Below are 20,994 nucleotides of genomic sequence, written 5' to 3'. Positions count from 1 at the left end.
CCTCAAGACCGAGAGGCATCTTTATACCTTATTCCATCTCCACTCCTCGTAAGAGATCACTTTTCCTTTCAACAATTGAATAACATCACTGCAACTTCTGCTTAGAGGTCTCCTGAGAAAAAAAGGAAATAAACACCGAACCATAAGACCAACGATAATAATCATCAGTCACATCTGCATGTGGTTTTTGTTGTTGCGGCGGCTGAATGTTGAATGTTTCGAAGCTTCTGCCGCACTGTTGCATCTTCATAGCATTCACACACAACTTTTACCTTTTAAACTCGTAGTCTTCGTAGCGTTTATAAACTCAAGTCAAGAAAAGAAAAACTTACAAAAGCGGTATCCAATTTCATGCCAGCTTAGGTTATGTTGTAAACACAACCATTCCATTCCGGTCGTCTTTTATTACCTCTTAAACCTACCTCTGCCACTATTTAACAACAAACATGACATTTCAAAGAATTATTTAAGTTTCTATGGTCAAATTAGTTGCAAACAAAAAATATGTCGAATCAACCAATCCCAAGACCGACCGACCGACGCTAAATTGTAAGTCTTTGGACTTTAAGAGAAAGATTAAACATGCATATTTATGTGTTTAATGAATCTAACCTCAAACTATATAAAGATGACACCTCCTAACACTGACCTTCCACTAAACAAAAGTCATTGTAGCCATTTCAACTTCGTCTCTCACGTCCCACCACGAAGACGAACCATCAAAGCCGCCAAAATGTGGCATAATGATGTGCAAACACGTTCACAATGAATAAACAAACCAACAAAACAAAACTTTCCTTTCAATCGGCCAAGTGGAGTCGTTGGCCGTACGTGCGATCAATCTAAGCGAACGACATTTGAATATTTACAACTTTTGGATGTCTCGAAGTTGAAGTTGGATTTGAAATTGGAATTGAAGTCGTCATAGAGTCGAGTCGAGTGGAGTTATTTTTCCGTTGCAATACAATTTTGTATATGAGAAACAAATGTAACAATACATTAGTGTAGTGGGGGCATAAGAACACTATAGTGTAACATTTTGTTTCTACCTTAAGCCGTCTTTGACAGCAACCTTAGCTGTCATCGGAGAGCTTATTTATTGGAAAATTTCTGATTTTGGAAAAACGATCTTGTATAGTGCATTAAGTATTCTAAACTTACAGTGATGCCAAGAATGCTACTGTTGCTATATGCCAAAGCACAATAGTTTTGTTAACCGCCCAAAACGTCCGTCAATTTGCATGCACAGAAATTACAATTGCAATATGCCCTCCCTCTAGTGGCATGGATTGGTATCTGTAGATATCTTCAAACGCCATTAAATATAGAAACATGTTCGACTTAACATCATTTGGCATTCTTAACACGTCGTCGTTTTCAGAGCAAATTTTATGGTTACAACCGCAACATCACAACTAACAAACCATGAAAACAAACAAACAAATGTTGTAGCTGTGTGTAAGGGGTTGGTGACACGGGGAGAATTCTTTATAGAGTATGTACAGTACATAATGTGTGTGGGAGCGAACGAGACTTTAGGTTAATTGCCTTTTGCTGAGAAGTGTAGGTTGTTTGAATTATTATTATGTCTTTTTATTTTCAGTTTTTATTTTATTTTAATTTCAGAAATGTTTATATAAAAGCGTGCTTAAAAAATGATTATATTGTTATTTGATGGATGAAAGAAGGTCGTTGTTAAGAAGTTTAATGGTTAAAAGGTTAACTTAAAAGTTATTATAATTATGTCTGTGGGATTTTCATTTTTATATAAGGTTTAGTATAAGAATTCTGTTATTAAACGAAATGCAAGCGGTTTTAATGGACTTAGATTTGCGATAGTTTTTGATGGCTTTGGTTTTTAAATGGAACTAACACATTGAAAACTCACTATTTTAGCTTTCCATAACTCCATTTACAATAAAGTTCAAAAAGTCATAGACTTTCAAGAAACATAGAATAAAAAAGTTGTTATGTATCCACAATAAAGATCAAATTTTAGTTTTTTTGTTTCGTTTTGTTTTCCAATAAAGTCGTAGTTGGTTGATTATGTTTATTAAGTTAATATATTTCTTATGCATTATTTGAGAGATTTGCTGTTTTATCGGAAATATATACAAAATTATTAATGTCAAGGATTCTCTATCGCACAGTTCAAAAAAGAAGAAAAGAAAGCTATATTCATTGCTAGGTGAGATTGGAAACCTAACTCTTATTATATTTCAATCTTCGAAGCCACAAGACTAGCTTCAAACTTAGATTCTTATAAAGAATTCCTAAGAAGTTTTAAGAAGGAACTAAGGAAATCTAAGCGATCTTCTTTGCCATCCTTCTGTAGCACGTTTAAAGAAACTTCCGAAGTCTCTGTCTGAAAAATGCAGATAGCTCCTGGACAATTTCAAATGAAGAATCACGGAACTTACTTCTGATGGATACAAATTTGTCTGCTAGCTCTCTAACCCCAGGTTGTAACAATTAAATTTGTTCAAGTTTCAATGTTACATATACACAAGGTATAATAAAAAGGAACAAGCTTGAAGCGGTTCTCTTGGAATGATTTAAATCTGCCGGACCAGATGGCATAATAAAATATCAACTACAAAAAGCTTTAGACATAATTGCACCAATCCTTGAAGAAATTTTTAACAACTATCTTGATCTGTAGAAATGTGGAAAATGCTCGCAAAACAATCCTAAAGGCGTAGGATCTATAAGTCTACCATCATTCTTTCTAAAGACGTTAGAAAGATTGATTGTTACCCATTTAAAGGCAAATATTGATACAAGACTTCTGTTTTTGCCTCAACATGCCTAGTGCAAAGGCAAATTGATTTACACGGCGTTGCACAGCTTAGTACGCACCATCGAATACTCGCTCTTTGCTTTCAACAAAGTAGACGTATTTGCAATCACATCACATAGGCTAACATCTCTGAACATATCCCTCCTCCACTGGTACTTGGTTGTATATAAAATCCTTACTGGCCTAATTGCGTGGGTTAGAATGGTTGCCTATGTACTTTGAGTTGATCGGTTTGGACTGGGTGTCAACCCGCCCAAAACCGATTTGGTCCTTTTATGAAAGGAATACAAAATTCTATATTTTAACCCTCCATTTATTAAAGGGATCCATTTAAAGTTCTCAGAGGTATATGGGTCTTATTTTAGAAAATAAATTAGAAACATAATATACAAGGAAGTGTCAACAAAGCTAGCTCTGTTTTCTTGCAAAATAGCCAATGGAAATAAAAGGGCCCTGCAGGCCCGAATGACTCATTGGTTATATACTTCGGAAATCGGCAGTATGGTGGATTCCTTCAGAAAAACCTATACACTGCGCGACAAACCAAATAAAATCCTACGTTCAGCTTGCCAATGCATTTATAAGCGGGTCGTCACTTCGCATGACCTCATCTTCGGCACTGGATATCCTACTCTGTCTTACACCTCTTGATACATTTGGCACACAAATAGCTGTAAGCAGTGGGTTATCAAATACTTTAACCATACTCAGTAATTCTAAAGTATTTAGAATCAATTCCAAAGCACACATACCCAACTGCAATTCCACAGAAACTTCCATAATTCTATACCTTCCAGATCTTTTTGGGAGCATAGGGGATTCCTGGAAGACTAGTCAATCGACTTTTACACTGATAAATCAAAAAAGCGACTGCTTTAGGCGAACATTTTGGAGGTAAAAGATGTCTTGTCCAGCCTTAAAAAAAACGTGATATCAACATCTGATATCCGATGTTAGGCAGATAGTTAGGCCGCTATCAACCTGCTATTTCTAAGCAGATCGCACATAAGCTCGATAATCGGTGTCTTTACAGCCTTCTAATAGGAAAGCAGACTACGTAGCTAGGCGTATTTTCAAATGACTTTTGCAAAAGCTGTATTGATGAGGAAGAGGAGGAAACAGTTCTTCACCTCCTCTGTACTTGCCTTGATCTAACTCAAAAACGCAAGAATTTCTTAGGAGAATTCTTCTATAGGGATTTAAACGATCTCAATCATATAAGCATAATCAGTCTTAGCTTAGAAAGAAGCTTCAAAATGTCCTAGGTGTATCCTCCTCTAAGTTTACTTTGACAGTTTAGTCATTGGGTTAGTTAAAGATGCGTTCACAGTGAAAGTGAATTGCTGGAAACACTTTTTAAGTTACAATTGAAATACAACTACTTATTTTTAATATTTAATTGTATCTTATTAACACATCTTACATTGGTACAAGCTTAATCTCATGAAAAAGCAAAAGAAAAAAATACATTATAACCAATGAAATATATCTTTCCAGCAAACATAATTACCGACAGATCGTGATTAAAATATCGAATGAAACAATAGCACCAAATCTAAAATAACACCCTGTTTAGACAATCAGATTCGAGTAATCTGTCTAAAGTGTCAGTTTAACTCATTCAATCTTACCTTAACTCTTATAAGCACTTGTAATGTTTCCTTTCATTAACCAGAACCACATAATAAAAATCTATAAAATAGAAAACCACTCAATACCGTTTCAATGCCGCGGTCAACTTAAAGAACACATTTTTACCAGCAAGAAAATAAAAATACTGATGCTGTTTGTCAATAAAACGTATGGATTCTAATCAATGACTCAAGAATATAAAAGAAACATTTCCATACATCATGAACGTTTTAGAAACCTTGACCAAAATGGTATTTAGAGTGTAAAATCAATGCAAAACTAAAAAGTTTAATTATCATTGTTTTTATTTGTTGTGGTGTTTTTGAAATAAAAGACAGAACTTAAGTGTGACATTTATTTCAGCAATATTTATGTATATAATTTTAATTTCATTTGTTTATATCTTTTTTATTGTCACGCATTGAAATAAATAAAGACAATCATCGAATTTAAATAAAAACAAAGCAAATGGCGATGATGATTCAATTAAGTCTAATGGAATTTTAAAATTGATGAGATGAGAGGCCGACTCAAGTTAATATTAATAAACCACTTGAGAATCCCGAAAAATAATATTAACTTGAGTTTTGAGAAAGTCAATTTAGAAGTTAAGTGGTTATCCATCCTAAAATGTACTTACTCTTCATTTGGCTAGATGCTTTAATTTGTTTGTTTTATTTTATTTGACTGTAGACTTTAGAAGATCAATGAACTCTTTGTGAATGTAATTTAATTAAGGAATGTAGGCGTTAACAAGAAGGCAATTTTATGCCTGGAAGTAGTTCTCTTACTGCGTCGTTTAATTGCTATGAACGAATAAGTACATCAATTTTCAATGAACTTATTCAATGTCAGGTTAGATTTATAATTATGGATTTAAATACCGATCAAAAAAAAGAAATTGAAAGTATTTGAAATTTGTGTTAATATCTTTCCTTTATTGTACCTCAATTTACGTCGATGTACATAAATTTCTTTCTTGATTATTAAATTAACGTAATGCAATAATTTGAAATCAGTTTCAATCTTTTTCTTTATTTTAATTTAGTCTTTTCTTAATCATTTTGTATTCTTTCAACATTTATTCACAAAATTAAAGCAATAAAACTGATTTATTTATCATTCAATTATATTTCCCTTTCAATTAAGAGTCTTAATAGATATAATTTGTGATTTTTAGTTGCTCTATATGTTAGGAGTTTTACTAAGTACATACATATACCCGCACGTGCGTGTGATTTAATAGTTCCTTTCACTAAACAAAATAAAAATCAAACTAAAAAAAATTATAAATCGTGATACTCGAACTTGTACGTGAAATATACGAATGTGGTATTTTGTAATCAATCTTTGATTGATAATAATTTTAATAACAATCGATAAAATGTGGATTAAGTAGACATATACTTATTTCTTCTTAAAAAAAAAGAGAATGCAATTAGAAGGTACAAGTACAAAATAAAAATAAGACAACTTTTATAAGCTTTTATTTCAAGGCAGTTTCTTTTGTTAAATCTTCTTCTGTCAATGTTTAATTAATATTACCGAGTGATATTGAATATTTTTTCATATTTTTTGGAATTAAATCGTTTAAATAAATATTTTGTTTGATAATTTCGGATTCTATTGAATTTTATAAAACCCAACAAGTACCAAAATATATATCTTTTTCTTCAAAAAATTGACGGATATATGACCATACCTTAAGCCTCTCAATAAATTGATTCTATATAACAAGTTTTCTATTCTCGGATTATTTGATATCAAAGACTGTTAAATTAATTCATTTGATAATTTGAGTTTGCAAAATCAAAGTTCGAATATGAAGATCATTAGTTAAATGTAGATTAAGCATCATTTTCAAATTTTTCATGTTGGCACACTTGGAGTTTTGTAATATAGGAAACTCCTCAACAACTCCTCAAAACGCTCGAAACACAACCTTTTATACAATAATCTTATTTTTAACACTTAAATGCTACTTCTATTGATAAGAGGCTATAACTTCTTGTCAAGGTTTATTCCTAGATATTGCACATTAGACTTAAATTTTATAGAAGTAACGTTGAGTTCTAGCTAGTTACTGGGAAGAAACAATATAATCATGCCTATTACCGATGTCGCCTCGTTTTTCCGACGACTCTCGTTTTCTCTGCGTTTCGTTTTTTAAGTTACATTCCATAAGTTCTTCGATGCGACGAATTTGTAGCAGATTTTTTAACGATGCAAAGTACAAACATCCGTCAAAATGAAATTAAAGTCTAAATACAAATCATTTTTCAATGTTTAACAAATGCGGTTTTATTTAATTTTTGGTAAATAAATAAGTAATTAAAATGATAAGTGTAGAAATGTATTACAACACGAGTAGCGATAGTGATGATGATGAAGAAGGTGGAGTGAGAAGTTTTAAAATAGCACAATTAATTATAAAAAGAAAGCAGGCTCTTCAGTTTCATGTTGCTGTTCCGGTTGTTGATGCTCCAAAACCAATTCAACGAAGCCTTCTTCCATGCTTAAAACTTCTGCTTCTAAATAGGAAAGGGCGGCGTCTGCGTCTGCATCTGTAGCCTGAGTTCGTGTTGATGTATGTCCGGATGTAGTCGTCAAAGTATTTGGAAGTAAATTGGGCTGGGATACACTGCTAGTGTTTAAGCAAATTTGCTACAGTATCTTCCAGCGGAGATGAAATTTACAAATGGTTTGGACACTTTGAACTTAAAGTCGGCCCAAACCTGATTAAAGCAAACATTAAAATATTTTTTAGATTAATGAAATAAGCGATTCAAACCTTTTGCCAAACATCTCCATCTCTTACTGGAGGACCCTTGGTGTTCAGCTGCTCAGCTATGGAATTCCATATCCTTTTTATGTCAGTTTTGTTGATTCCTTTCCTAGCCAACTGCTCGTTGCTCTCCATCAGCTCGACGAGGGCCTAGAACTAATTTTGATCTGTTAATTTCAACTGCAAATGTGAACAAATATTTTGTTTTTATTTAGTGGAAATAAAGTACTAATAAATTCCATAAAATAAATTATTCAATAAGGAAACTTACAGTCTTGCGAACTTCCATTTCTTCGTCTTGAGCAAATTTTCAAACGAGAGATATCGTCGTTTTTTCATTGTCGTCGTTTCCTTTTGTCTTACAGAATGCTGCATGAAAGCGTTCAACACACTTAACGTTTACACCCGACAATAAAACGATTGACAAAAGTTGAAAATGACTTATAATGCAGATTGTGTCGTTTCGTATATTTTGCTGTCGTATACGACATCGGTAATAGAGGTGAATATCTCATTGAAATTTCAAGATTATTTTGAAGATTGGTCTCAATATTGATAAATTATTTACAACAGGACCAAGAACTGAACTTTGAGGGACACTTTACTGAACAGTAGCGGATTCACATTTTTCAACTATTTCATGATAAAAAACTTTGAATTATTTTTATGACAAAATTTGAAATCGCTTACGTTTTCAATTTTTTAAATTAGAGCATTAAGCCAAACAGAGTCAAAAGCTTTTCCGATATCTAATAGGACCATACCTGTAGATCTTCGTTGAGTACGATTATTTTTGGTAATGTTACAAATCTTAGGAACTCGATGTAAAGTACTGTGGTGACTCCTAAATCCAAACTGTTAGTCAGGAAAAATATGTTTTTCTTCAATTAAAAAGTTAACTTCTTTTTGTAATACTTTTTCTTACACCTTACGTAGATTAATTAGAAGACTAAGCTCCCTATAGCTACCAGAATTTTCTCTGTCTATGCCAGCTTTCAATATTGGAATGACCTTCGCTTTTTTCCAGATCGGAGGAAAGTATTGGTTTTACAGACAGGCGTTAATAGTAAACGTCAGATATTTTCTTCCTGATCTGGGTAAATGTTTGAAGAATCAAATTGTATCTTATCAAGTCCATCGATTTTACTTGTAACTGCGAACATTATCAATAGAAACGTATTCATTTTAATATGTTTCCTTTATAGAAAATAAAATTTTCTACCAAACTTATAGTATCTAAATAACTTAGCTGTTGGGATACTTAATGGTTTTTCTTGAATTTTACAGCAAAACCATTTGCTCTTTTACTCATTAGAATTTTTAAGCGCAGGAGTAAATGTGATTTTTTTTTCTATAAATTAAGAAATGTTACAGAAAGTTTTTTTCATTTTTCAGTAACTTTATAAGTGTTTAATTCCATCGGGTATTTCCTTTTTTTTGAATTTCCACCGAAATTAGTTTATTAAAATACTTCAACTGACTGCGATGTGCTGGCAAAAGATATCGTTCCCACTGTCTTTGATTGCATTTCTGACACAAATTAATGTTATTTATGTTGTACTGTTTGAGAATGTTCAATACAGAAGAATCTATTGAGCTAAGAATTTGATTAGAGAAACCTGAAACAAGTAATTCAACACCTTCTATTTTCGAAAGCATATTTCTAAGTTTCAATTTTAAATGTGATTTGAAAATTTATCAGTTAGTGAAAGGTGATTTTTAAAAGCTTTGGAAAGTTAAAAACAATAACACATACAAGTCAGAAACATGCATGAAATCTTTTTTTGAACTGATAGTATGGTCCATATAATTTAATGTTCGAAGATTAGTTTATACAAATGTGTACCTTGATTGCGCCTCAAATGGTCCATCCGCTTAGTCCAATTTTCGCATACCTACTCTTTCCAACATTTCGGCCGGTATCTCACGAATGAATGCTTCAATGTTGTCTTCCCATGCTTCAATTGAAGCGGGCTTGTCTGTATAGATATTAGCTTTAATTGTCTAAAGGCGTTAAATTGCACGATCTAGGCGGCCAACTGACCAATCCCGAAAGCGAAGTAAAATGTTCACCGAACTCGCCTCTCAATAAGTCCATTGTTGCGCGTGCTGTGTGGCATGTGGCACCGTCTTATTGACACCACATGTCATGCAAGTCAAGCTCTTACATTTTGGGAAAAATAAAGATGGATATAATCTTATCTTCTTATCATCTTTGAATAAGTACGGTCCAACGATGTCACCAGCCCATAAACCGCATCAAACTGTGACTTTTTCTGGATCCTTTGGTAGCTCTCGCAATTCTTCTGGCATTGGATCGACAATTCTGCTTATTAACGTACCCATTTAGCCAAAAATGAGCTTTGTCGCTGAGCACAAGAAGCACGCGATGAACTTTCTTAACAGAACACGCATTCTGATAATTAAATTCAATAATTTGCAAGCGTTGTTCGTTTGTAAGACGAGTCATGGTCCGAATTAACGATGTTTGACAGTAAAACAAAACACAAAATGTGCGTCAGCGGTTAAAACCAGTGTTGCCAAAAAGATAATAGCTAAAACATCATCCTTTATTTTTGAAATCGAAATAATATTCCTCTTATAACTTATAATATGATCAGAAAGAAGTTTATCAAAAACTATTGACAAAAAAATCAAAATACCAAAACACTGTCGGACTTCCTCTTTGACCAGCGGGTATATAAGTAGGACTTGATGGAAACAATATGCTAAAGGGAAATATATGTGTTAGATCCGTGAGTATGTTGGCCCAAAAATTAGATCTGCTACAACCCCAATCTCTGTGCATACAGATCAAATCTCCACCGACAATATATTTTTTTTTGTTTTTCATTAAGAGCTTTCTTAAATCAGATTTTAAGTGTGATGAAGAGCCTCCCCGAAACTATGCCGTAAAGTATTATTTACCCTCTAAGCTCAACAAAATCCTATTGAAATACAAATAACATGACAAGGTTTCTCACTTTAAATATATTTAAAACAAAACAAAGATTGAAAATACTTGATACAGTTGCCCGAAAAGAATATAATTAATACTGTCAAATATGCGTAACCTATAATTATGACAAGATCTTGAAGTTTGCAAATAAGGAAACAAAGAATATATAAACATATTCCTAAAACTTATTAGATTATTAATAACATTAAAGCATTTCTTCTTATAATAACCCTAATTTTATTTAAAGTTTCTTCGCTAAAGGTAAAATATATATGTATTTAGTTTCAATAACCAAAAAGAAACAAACGGTTAACACTCTTCTTTCCTTCCAAATGAATATATTTATCAAATCAGAAAGATCTTTTAAAAAAATCAAAAGAAAAAAATAAATCCCCCATGGGCCAGGTAATTGATAATTATACATTTTTGTGTTCAACTCAACACCACATTTTCAAACCCACCATCGACTGTCCGAATATTAGCACAGTAGCTTCCCTGCAGAAATGAGTACCTGATGCCCGTGCTCGTTCTTTACCACGACGCGACGTATAATTTATTGTTTCTTCTTTAATTCTTTTTTTACTTGTTGCTTCTTCATCTGCATAACCAAAACCACACCATCTGCCATGTCTGATGTTGTTTTAAGTTTCGTAATCTTCTTGTAAAACAAATCTAGAAAAATGCTGTCTGTTAGCATCCTATATAAAAGATTCACAAAATAAAAAAAAAGAAGGAATGAGTTTTATATAAAACGAAACAACAACAAATAAAAACGATACTAGATAGCCTTGATATTTAAACCTTTAGAGAAGTTGCATCGTCTTCTCGAAAAGTTAAAGCAGATGAAACCATGAAGTTGTTCATTGGTTTTGGTTAGTTAAGTTAGTTAGCTATAGTACGAGTATAATAAAGTGCAAGAGACTCGTTTTGCAGCTATGTTCAACACACATTTGAATTTCTACTGCACTAATGGGATTTTAATAGTTAAACTAATGAATTACAATGCAAATCACAATTGGTTAATGTTCCTCTGAGGAATTTAATTAAAATAGCGAAGTGACATTTTACTTACGTAATTTTTTAAAACGACATCTTTATGGCTGATAGTTGGACTGGGAAACTTAGAATATACTCGTATGCTTATGGGGGTTTATGGGAAGGAAAGTGAATGGCAAAAGCAAAACTTCTTATGAGGTGTATATTCTTTTTTTGCTAATAACGTATGCATAATTAATAATCGAAGCAGCCATAACCTACAACAATATGCCACACCTGCCTTCTGGGCTGTCGCCCCAACTTGGTCGGCTTCGATCGAATTAACAAAATGTGTGCTCTCTTCGATAAGACAATGAGTGGACAAAAGCCGGGACAAAGACATAAGTAGTCCACAAGGTATCGAAGAACGAAACAGCCAACGGCACCGGTAAAAAAAGAAGCAAAACCTTTCCAACCTACCCAAGGCTGTTACATAACACTCTCTTCTCTCGATCTCATAATGCAAGCTTTATCCATATTGTTAGCTTAACATAGGTTGCACCTTTTTTTGCTCCAATATGCACACCACGATCTTGGAACATTGATGACTGAGACTGAGGTGCGCATTTATCAATTTCTTTGCTTCCTCCATGAGTATAAAGCTGCTGCTGCTGAAAAGATTGGCACAAAAGAAGGAAACACAAAAAGTTATAACTTCTTGTCCAGCGTACACTAGTGCCACAAAAGTCCATGTTGGAGTGCCTACGTACAATGCAGATATAGGAGACCATTATAAGAAAAAGCTATACGAGTATCTTGTGTGTTGTCATGTCTTGGGCGGTGGCGAATTTTCCTTCTTTTTTGTTTCTCTTAAGTCATCATTAAGTCAACCCCCGGAGATAGGAATAAGCTCGCATTGAGTTCTTCTAAATGCGGTGCACTGCGCTGAGCAGACGGACGGACGACACGACGGCAAACGGCAACGGCAAAAGTGACGGCGCGCCGGCCTTACAACGGCGATTGGTGTGGAAGCTTGTTGTGTGGCGGCAGCGATTATTTGTGTTGACACTCTGGCCACGCCGCCGCCGCCGCCCGCCGGCCGCTCCGCCTCGCTATAGAAAATGTTTGAGTACATTGTGCTCTTAGTATGCTCTAGATTAGTTTTTCTATGGTATATTGGTTTTGTATGTTACCATTTAAGGCAATATAAGGAACTTGTTATTTGTGTATTTGAAATCCATTTTAGAAGTGTTCGTAGTTTGTTAATAGGAAATATACAATTTTTACCAGCGTGACGTTTTTTAACCAATATTGGCTGATTGCAGTAGTTGGACTTTGTCAAAGAGATCATATTTTGTAATGTACCTTGTTATAAGAGATGACATGTTGCAAGTAAAATTATGAAAACATTAATTCGTTTTCTCGAATTGACATATGAACAAACTTGAATGGCAGACAACACTAATTTAAAATTTATTTGAATCATTGAAAAAATTACCACTTAAATACAAAATTGTGATAAATACTTTTTTTAATTATGTATGTTTTCCTGGTTTTAAGTACATGACCCAATTTTTAATCGTTACAACTTGATTTATTTTACAGTCAAAATTAATTAAACAAAACGTTTTTGAAATAACAAGTCAACGAATGTTTTTAGAAAAGTAGATAAATGATCATTAAATAAAATAAAAAAATTAAATTAAATAAATTGTTTTTAAAAAATTGGCCAACAGGGATAAGAACAATTAATTTTTGATCTTTTATTTTTTGGTGACTCTTAGCTCTCAGCTCTCAGGACATCTGATGTTTAATTGTTGTTTTAAAGGTTTACCAACATTTTCTTCACAAAAGACGACGATATTAAATACTGCGTTCGTTTATCCATCCTTCAGGTCTTATGTTGTCGAAAGCTCGTCAAATGTTATTTTCCAAATGATTTATAGTTGCTTTATTGATCAGCATAGACTAGAATTTGAGGGATCATCACAAAAACTAAGTTCAAAAGGTTTTAAATCAAACAAATGGGTTACTAATTGAAAGGTCCAATTTTTGAGATAATTTGAATAAATTATTTTTTATTTTTTGTGGGGATCATCAAACACATTTACTTGTAGCGTTCGTCATTCTTTTAATATTGGCACTGAAACCTACAAAGCTTTTGGAATACAAACTGTACAAGTATTAATTTTTTGGGATGTAAAATAGTCTCATAAGGATTGTGCTCACTCCAAAAACAATCATTCTGCTTGTTTACACGCCCGGTGAGCCAAGAATGAGCTTAAAAGTTTATAATGTACTGATAATAAAAGTTTTAAAATGTTTTAAATAGTTTGCTACCGTGAATGATTGCGAAAGTTACTTACTTACTTACTTAAGGTGGAGCTACAGTCCGGGGCGGACCTGGCGTCTCCAGCCAGCTCGGTCCCTACCTAGTTGTCTCAAGTTTCGTACACCAAGCTGGGTGAGGTCTTCACCCACCTGAGTGCGCTATCCGAGTCGCTGTCTTTCTCTACTGCGCCGTCCCTCGGGATTGGATTCGAAGGCCTTCCGGGCTGGACCGTTGATGTCCATTCGCTCTACATGACCCAGCCATCTAAGCCGTTTGACTTTTATTCTGCTAACTAGGTCAGTCTCGCTGTATAGCCCGCACAGTTCGTCGTTATATCCTCTCCTCCATTCTCCATCTATACATACGGGACCAAAAATCACCCGAAGAATTTTTCTCTCAAAGCATCCTAAGACGTTCTCATCTCTCTATGACAGGGTCCAGGCCTCAGCGCCATAAATGAGAACCGAGATGATGAGTGTCTCATGGTAATTTTACATGCTCGAGAGAGGACTTTACTTCTCAATTGCCTTCTAAGTCCAAAGAAGCAATTTGCAAGAGTTATTCTGCGTTTGATTTCAGCGCTGGTGTCGTTATCTGTGTTAATGGTTGTGCCTAAGTAGACAAAGTCCTTAACTACCTTCAAGTTATAGCTGTCCATGGTGACGTTTTGTCCAAGACGTCGTTGTTCAGTGTCCTTTTTTGATGACAGCATATACTTGGTCTTGCCCTCATTGACCACTTAACCCTTCTTCTTCGCTTCCGTCGCAATGCTCAAAAACGCTCCACTGACACCACGCTTTGGTGTAGTAATTGTAATTGGATGGACCTTTGGAAGATTGTGCTTCTAGTATTGATGGTTGAGTTTTGCACAATTCTTTCCAGAACGATGTTGAAGAATTCGCATGACACTGCATCGCCTTGTCTAAAACCTTTTTTGACTTTTTTTTACATCAAATGCATCGGTAAGATCTTTTCCGACCGTGCATTCGTCATTCTGCACAAACGGATAAGTTTGACAGAAATGCCAAAACTAGACATTGCTCGGTAAAGCTCTTCCCTATGGATGCTATCATACGTGGGTTTAAAATCGATAAAGAGATGGTGGGTATCGATTTGAAGCTCCTGAATTTTTTCCAAGATCACCCGTAATATGAAGCCACACTGATAAGGATGCTTGCAGCTTGTTGACGAACGGCTTCAGACGTTCACATAATACGGCAGAACTTTTACTCTTTAACATGTCACATACAACAAACATTTGTATGGAAAACAAAAGAGCTGATTAGCAAACCTTGACAATGTAAAAACTATTTTAACTTTTTGTTCATGTTTTATAAAATACTACGATATTTTTATTATCGTTATAACCGTTATATTAGGAATTGTAAGGAATTTATGCTGTTCCTTTTTTCACCCAAAATCGTTAATGAATTAATTAAATCTCTGAAAAGATTCTGTAGTTAGCAGGCATAAATTTTTGTGCATATGTTTCAGTAAAGGATATGTTCCACGTCATTCTTCTTAATTCCGCATACGAGTGTATGAATAAAGTTTAAAATTTATTTTCCTGTATTCCCTTTGACTTACAAAAACAAACTACATAAAATGCATGCTCCAGTTTTCAAACCTCATATACAAGACCTCCTGCTGTGTTACATCATTAATATATGCCACAACAGAACCAAACCACTTATTTAAGAAGTTGCAGCACTTGAAATCAATTTGACTTAATTTAATGTTTTTTTTTTGTTTCTGGATTTTGTTTTTGTTTTTATGTGATTTGTTTTTATTTATATTTATTTTAACATCTCACACCAACCAGTTACTTATAATGTTTACTATAGTTAAGAAGGAGCGATGTGTCTAGCCAAAGCCATATACCATTTTTATCTCAATCTAATAACCCAATAAACATACGTCCTTATGCAATACCGGTCGATTTTATAAATAGCCTATAGCCTGTCCCAAAACTTAAAATACAGTTATATTATATTGGTATACACATGTATCTCTTAAAAGACTCTTAAGAGAATAAAAATAGTCTAAGACGACAACCCCCTGGTCTAAGTGGGGTGTATGCCGCCACGGTCTACTCAGAGGACAGGCGGACGCACATTTTTGTCTAATTAATTGCGTTTCAGTGTCTAACAGTTTTGACTTCAATAAATTTCCAGATTTATCGTGGGACTGGCTTAAAGTGTCAAATTTTTGTTATAGCCCAAAAAACAACCAAATAAAACGTTAACGTGTGCTAGCTGTCTTTTGAAAAGGGAGTTGTGTAATTTTCTGCTCATGTCCAGTCCATGGTTATCTTGTGTCCAGTGTGTGTCCAGTATCCACCCATAAAGAAAAATCTGTTCTTATTTTACCAGTCTTTCATTTTGGTTATGCAACCTCTGTCAACATAGTAATTGAACTGTTTGCATATACTTCATACATAGAAAAGTCAGACAAACCAACAATTGCCACTGAATTCCTGTCAATCAACGATAAGCCGCTCCATTCAGAGCTTAGGGCAGAGGTGGCCACTGACGGTGATGCTGTGGTGGTGTGGTGGCTTGGCGGGTGGCGTCGCAGTTGTCGGCGCGCACAATCAGTCTACGCGACATTGTCAATCGACAGGTTGTCCGCGCGTTGTATATGCAAAAACTATTTCTGTGTCGATTGGGTTAATTTAGTGGGCGTTACTGTACCGCACCATCAACCATACCACAGTAGCGCTGCAAAGTGAACACTCTTAAATAAAAACTTCCTCGTTTCGTTGCTGCTGTGGTTTGTATATGCTTGAAAAAAGATAAACCTAATTGGAGCATTCAAACGATTTGTCGTTAATGGCATAGCTCCTCTCCATCTCCACTTCACATCGTCGCGTCTTTGGTCGGTCGTCGAGTCGTGTCGTGATGGTTGTTAACCCGACTAAAATGTGGTTAAATTTTGTTATGCAAGAGATGATAATTTTGCGGGAGGTTCATGTCTAGGAATGCATATAAACTCAGCAATTAATCGCTGCAGTATCTTAGAGTAAACGGGCTGCAAAATTGTAACTTATATCGTCACACCCAATGCTGTGCGTTGAGTTGATGTTTATCTATTATATGATGGCAATTAAATAAAACATGTCCTGCAGGCGTGAATTTGTTAATTCTCAGTTCCTATATCATTTATGTTGAAAATAATTAATTTTTTTTAATATTCATAACATAAAATATTACATCAAACTTATAACATGTGTTATTCATAATTTGTATATTATTTATTTTTAGGAGGGAAGCATAGGACATGAAATGGTGATAAAACCACTGCCAGATGAATTAAATACTGACCAAGATAAGCCTCATCATGTGATATTTAAGAGAGAAGCTCAACCATTGGAGCATATGAGTGATTTTGGTAAGTACTCTATTTATAAATTTGTTGTTCTTCACCTTCGCTTCCAAATCGCTTACAAGACAAAAGATCAATGTTACTTCCTTTTGATTGAGATCATTTCATTGTTAAATTTTGTATACCAAATAAGCCAATTATTCGAATATTATGAAAACAGATGAATAAGATTGTAGCCATGAAAATTTGGGATAATGAAAGATATACTGACAGAGTAACACATGTTAGAATTTGTAACAAAGATATTTTTTGTATGCCTTAAGCGTTAGTGCAAAAATCGATGTTAAATACAAATCAAATTCAAGTAACAGTTAAATAGATTAAAATATTTAAATTTTCTTTGAAATCAATACAAATTCTTTGAGTATACATTTTTTGATATTTTATATCCTTCACAATTTTCTTTGATTTACCAAAAAATATATTGATTGACATATTTTTATAAATGGCAATCAACCAAATAAATTTGTTACAATATCAACTTTATTTTTCAACTTTTGTCTAACTTCTTAAATATAAAAATAAAGCTACAAGATCGATAAAAGTAGTAGCAAGAGGCGTTCACTCTTCATGTGTTGCCAAAGAAATTGTCGAAGACCTTATACAAAAAGGCTTTCAAGCTCTCGATGCCAATAATCTTATTAAAAATGAGATAGTAAAAGACTCCACTGGGGTATCAACGACAAAAAAGAGATCTCTACCTTTATTTATGCTCACGTTTGAAAATAAAGAAAGTCTCGATAAGATTTACAGTATTAAATCAATTATGGGCATAGTTGTCAAAATTGAACCACTGCGAAAGTCGAAAAGTGTTCCACAATGTAAGCGCTGTCAAGCCTTTGGGCATACACAAAAATACTGCAATCGCGAGTTCGCTTGTGTTAAATGTGAAGGCAGACATGCAACCAAAAACTGTCCCATGGGCAGAGAACAGAAAGCGAAATGTGTTAATTGTCAAGGCAATCATCCTGCAAGTTACAGAGGATGTCCAGTAGCAAAAAAGTTCCAAGACACAAAAAGAAAAAACAAAACTGGGAACAAGTTTAGAAACTCAACCAACACAAAACCAGTAGTTGAAAGCAAAAAAGTAACGGTCGATAACATTACTAAAAATCAACCGGGAAAAGCAATTGCACTAAGCAAAAGTGATGAAAATAAATCCTATTCCCAGATTGTAAAAAATGTGCGGAAGAATGAGGAAACTTCTATAAAAGAAATGCTGGAACTCATCCTGAAAAGGATTGACCAACAAGATTTAAACATAAAACAGCTAAGCGAAGAAGTCGCTCTTAAAAAACAATGATGGACAGAACACTCAAAATCGCAACATGGAATGCAAACGGTCTCTTACAGCATGTATCAGAACTAAACATCTTTTTAGACATAGAGCATATAGACATTTGTTTGGTGTCCGAAACCCACCTCGCTATTGAACAAAATCTTGATAATAAATTACCAAACTATACATGTTATCACGCTCCGCACCCAGCTGACAAAGCTAGGGGAGGATCAGCAATACTTATAAAAAAGTGCTTAACACACTTTGAAGAACCAAAGTTTACTAAAGAAAACATGCAAGTAACAACAATTAGTATTGGTATAAAAAAGAAAGAATTCAAAATAGCAGCTATATACTGCCCTCCGAGGCGCTCTTCAACTGAAGAAGACTATGCAGAACTCCTACATTTGTTAGGACATAACTTCCTTGTTGGTGGCGACTTCAATGCTAAACACACCCAATGGGGATCTAGGCTCATAACAACAAAAGGTAAACGGCTATACCAAGCAGGCCGAAAATACAACTGCGAATTTTATTCTTCTGGTTCGCCAACATATTGGCCATCTGATACTAACAAAATACCAGACCTTATAGACTTTTTCGTAGTTAAAGGTATTAAACGAAATCATATAAGTGTCGAAGGTAATTATGATTTATCATCAGATCATACTCCAGTAATTTTATCACTGAGCGAAACAGAAATAATAGAAAAAAGTAATCCCAAGCTCGTGAATAACAGAACAAACTGGAACGAATTCAGAGACAAACTTGAAAATTTTATAAACCTAAGATCCCCTATGCAAACAATTGAACAAATTGATCATGAAGTAGAACAATTTATTGCTGATGTGCAGCAGGCTGCAGAAGAAAGTATTCAAGCTATTTCGAATGCGAGAGAAAAAGAAATAAAATATCCTATCGAAATAAAGGAGTTGGTATTGGAAAAAAGAAGAGCTAGAAGAAAATGGCAATCCACGAGATTCCCAGATGATAAGGTAGTTTTTAACCGTCTTAACAACGAATTAAAAAAAAGAATCTGTGAGTTTAAAAATGATTCACTAAGTAGATTCCTGAAAAATCTGACGACGGATGCTTCTACAGAATACTCCTTATGGAAAGCAACTAAGCGCCTAAAAAGACCTCAGACACAAAACCCGCCGATAAAATCTCAAGATGGTAAATGGATCGGAAACCCGAAACAAAAGGCTGATCTCTTTGCTGAACATCTCGCGAATGTTTTCAAGCCATTCCCAGCAAGCACAGCTACAGATCCCTTACAGTTTGTTGACAGAAACGACGAATGTGAAATACCTTTTGTCACGCTCAAAGAAGTAAGAAGCATGTGTCAACATAAGCTGTCAAACAAAAAATCACCAGGGTACGATCTTATAACTGCTCTGGTTCTGAAAGAAATGCCTCTTATAGCCTTCAAGAAACTCCAATTTATAATAAACGCATGCCTTAAACTAAGATATGTGCCACATCATTGGAAAATTGCGGAAGTCATTGTTATACCTAAACAAGGTAAGCCACCAACAGAAGTTACATCTTACAGACCAATATCGCTTATACCAATCATGGCAAAAGTTTTTGAAAAACTGCTACTTAAAAGGCTTAACAAAATAATTGAAGAAAGAAGACTAATTCCGAGCCATCAGTTTGGATTTAGAAATAAACATTCCACGATAGACCAAGTGCATCGAATTACGCATGTTGTGGAAAAGGCACTTGAAGAAAAACAAGTATGCTCGTCTGTATTCTTAGATGTTGCTCAAGCTTTTGACAAGGTTTGGCACTTGGGACTTGAGTACAAACTGCATAGGGACTTCCCCAGGCAGTACTACGAAATACTGAAATCCTACATTACGAACCGACTCTTTAGAGTACGGTACGACCAAAATTACTCGGAACTTAAGAAAATTGAAGCCGGTGTACCACAAGGAAGTTTTCTAGGACCAACCCTGTATCTGTTATATACAAGGGATATTCCAGTGGACATCAACGCTATCATGGCCACCTTTGCTGATGATACTGCAATATTGGTGCCAGATAAATCCGTTACGAAGGCTACACAAAAATTGCAAAATGCAGTCGATAAAGTTAGTGATTGGACGCACAAATGGCGTATCAAATTAAACGAAACAAAATCGACGCATATAAACTTTACAAACAAAAACATAAACAATGTTCCAATTTTTATAAACAGTACAGAAGTACCTTACTCCAATACCGCCAAATACCTTGGAATGAATTTGGATGCAAAGCTTAAATGGAAAGAACACATCAAAAAGAAAAGAGAAGAACTAAACTTGAAGTACAGAAAAATGTACCTGACCTATCTATCCAGAACAAACTAATGTTATATAAGCAAGTATTGAAACCCGTTTGGACATATGGCATCCAACTATGGGGCTGTACAAAGAAAACAAATGCTGAACCCATCCAAAAATTCCAAAGCAAGGTCCTTCGTGGAATAATAAATGTCCCTTGGTATATAAGAAATAGCGATCTACATCGTGACCTTCAAATTGAAATGGTTACAGAAGTGGTTAAGAAACACGCTGTATCACACAATAAGCGGCTGCAAAGTCATACTAACTCTGAAATGGAGACCGTATTAAATGTACGAGACAATGTTTGGAGATTAAGAAGAACCAAGCCTCATGAGCTGATGGGCTAAAAGCTACGGGAAAGTGTTATAACCTTAAACTTCCCCCAATGCGATTTTAAAAATTAAGAAATAAAAATCATTTGTCGATCTTTCATAGATTGGTCCTGATTCACCGGTGGTTTTAGTGCGGTAAGAGTCCCACACTACTACTTCTTAAATAAAATAATACAAATTTCA

At 34.5% G+C, this 20,994-nt stretch overlaps 1 protein-coding gene across 3 annotated transcripts in view; it reads left to right on the top strand.

The window, feature by feature from the left end:
- The window catches only part of LOC129943424 (A disintegrin and metalloproteinase with thrombospondin motifs like), a 171,364-nt gene that overhangs the window by 105,581 nt on the left and 44,789 nt on the right, over nucleotides 1-20,994 (top strand). For all 3 annotated transcript variants that reach the window (XM_056052860.1, XM_056052859.1, XM_056052861.1), the window contains exon 6: nucleotides 16,747-16,873. In XM_056052860.1, the coding sequence (XP_055908835.1) occupies nucleotides 16,747-16,873 (127 nt within the window). The remainder of the gene's footprint in view (nucleotides 1-16,746; nucleotides 16,874-20,994) is intronic.

This window comes from Eupeodes corollae, chromosome 1 (assembly GCF_945859685.1).
Source record: "Eupeodes corollae chromosome 1, idEupCoro1.1, whole genome shotgun sequence".
NCBI lineage: Eukaryota > Metazoa > Arthropoda > Insecta > Diptera > Syrphidae > Eupeodes > Eupeodes corollae.
The sequence above is the reverse complement of the archived record's forward strand: the minus strand, read 5'-3'. Positions and strand labels throughout refer to the sequence as shown.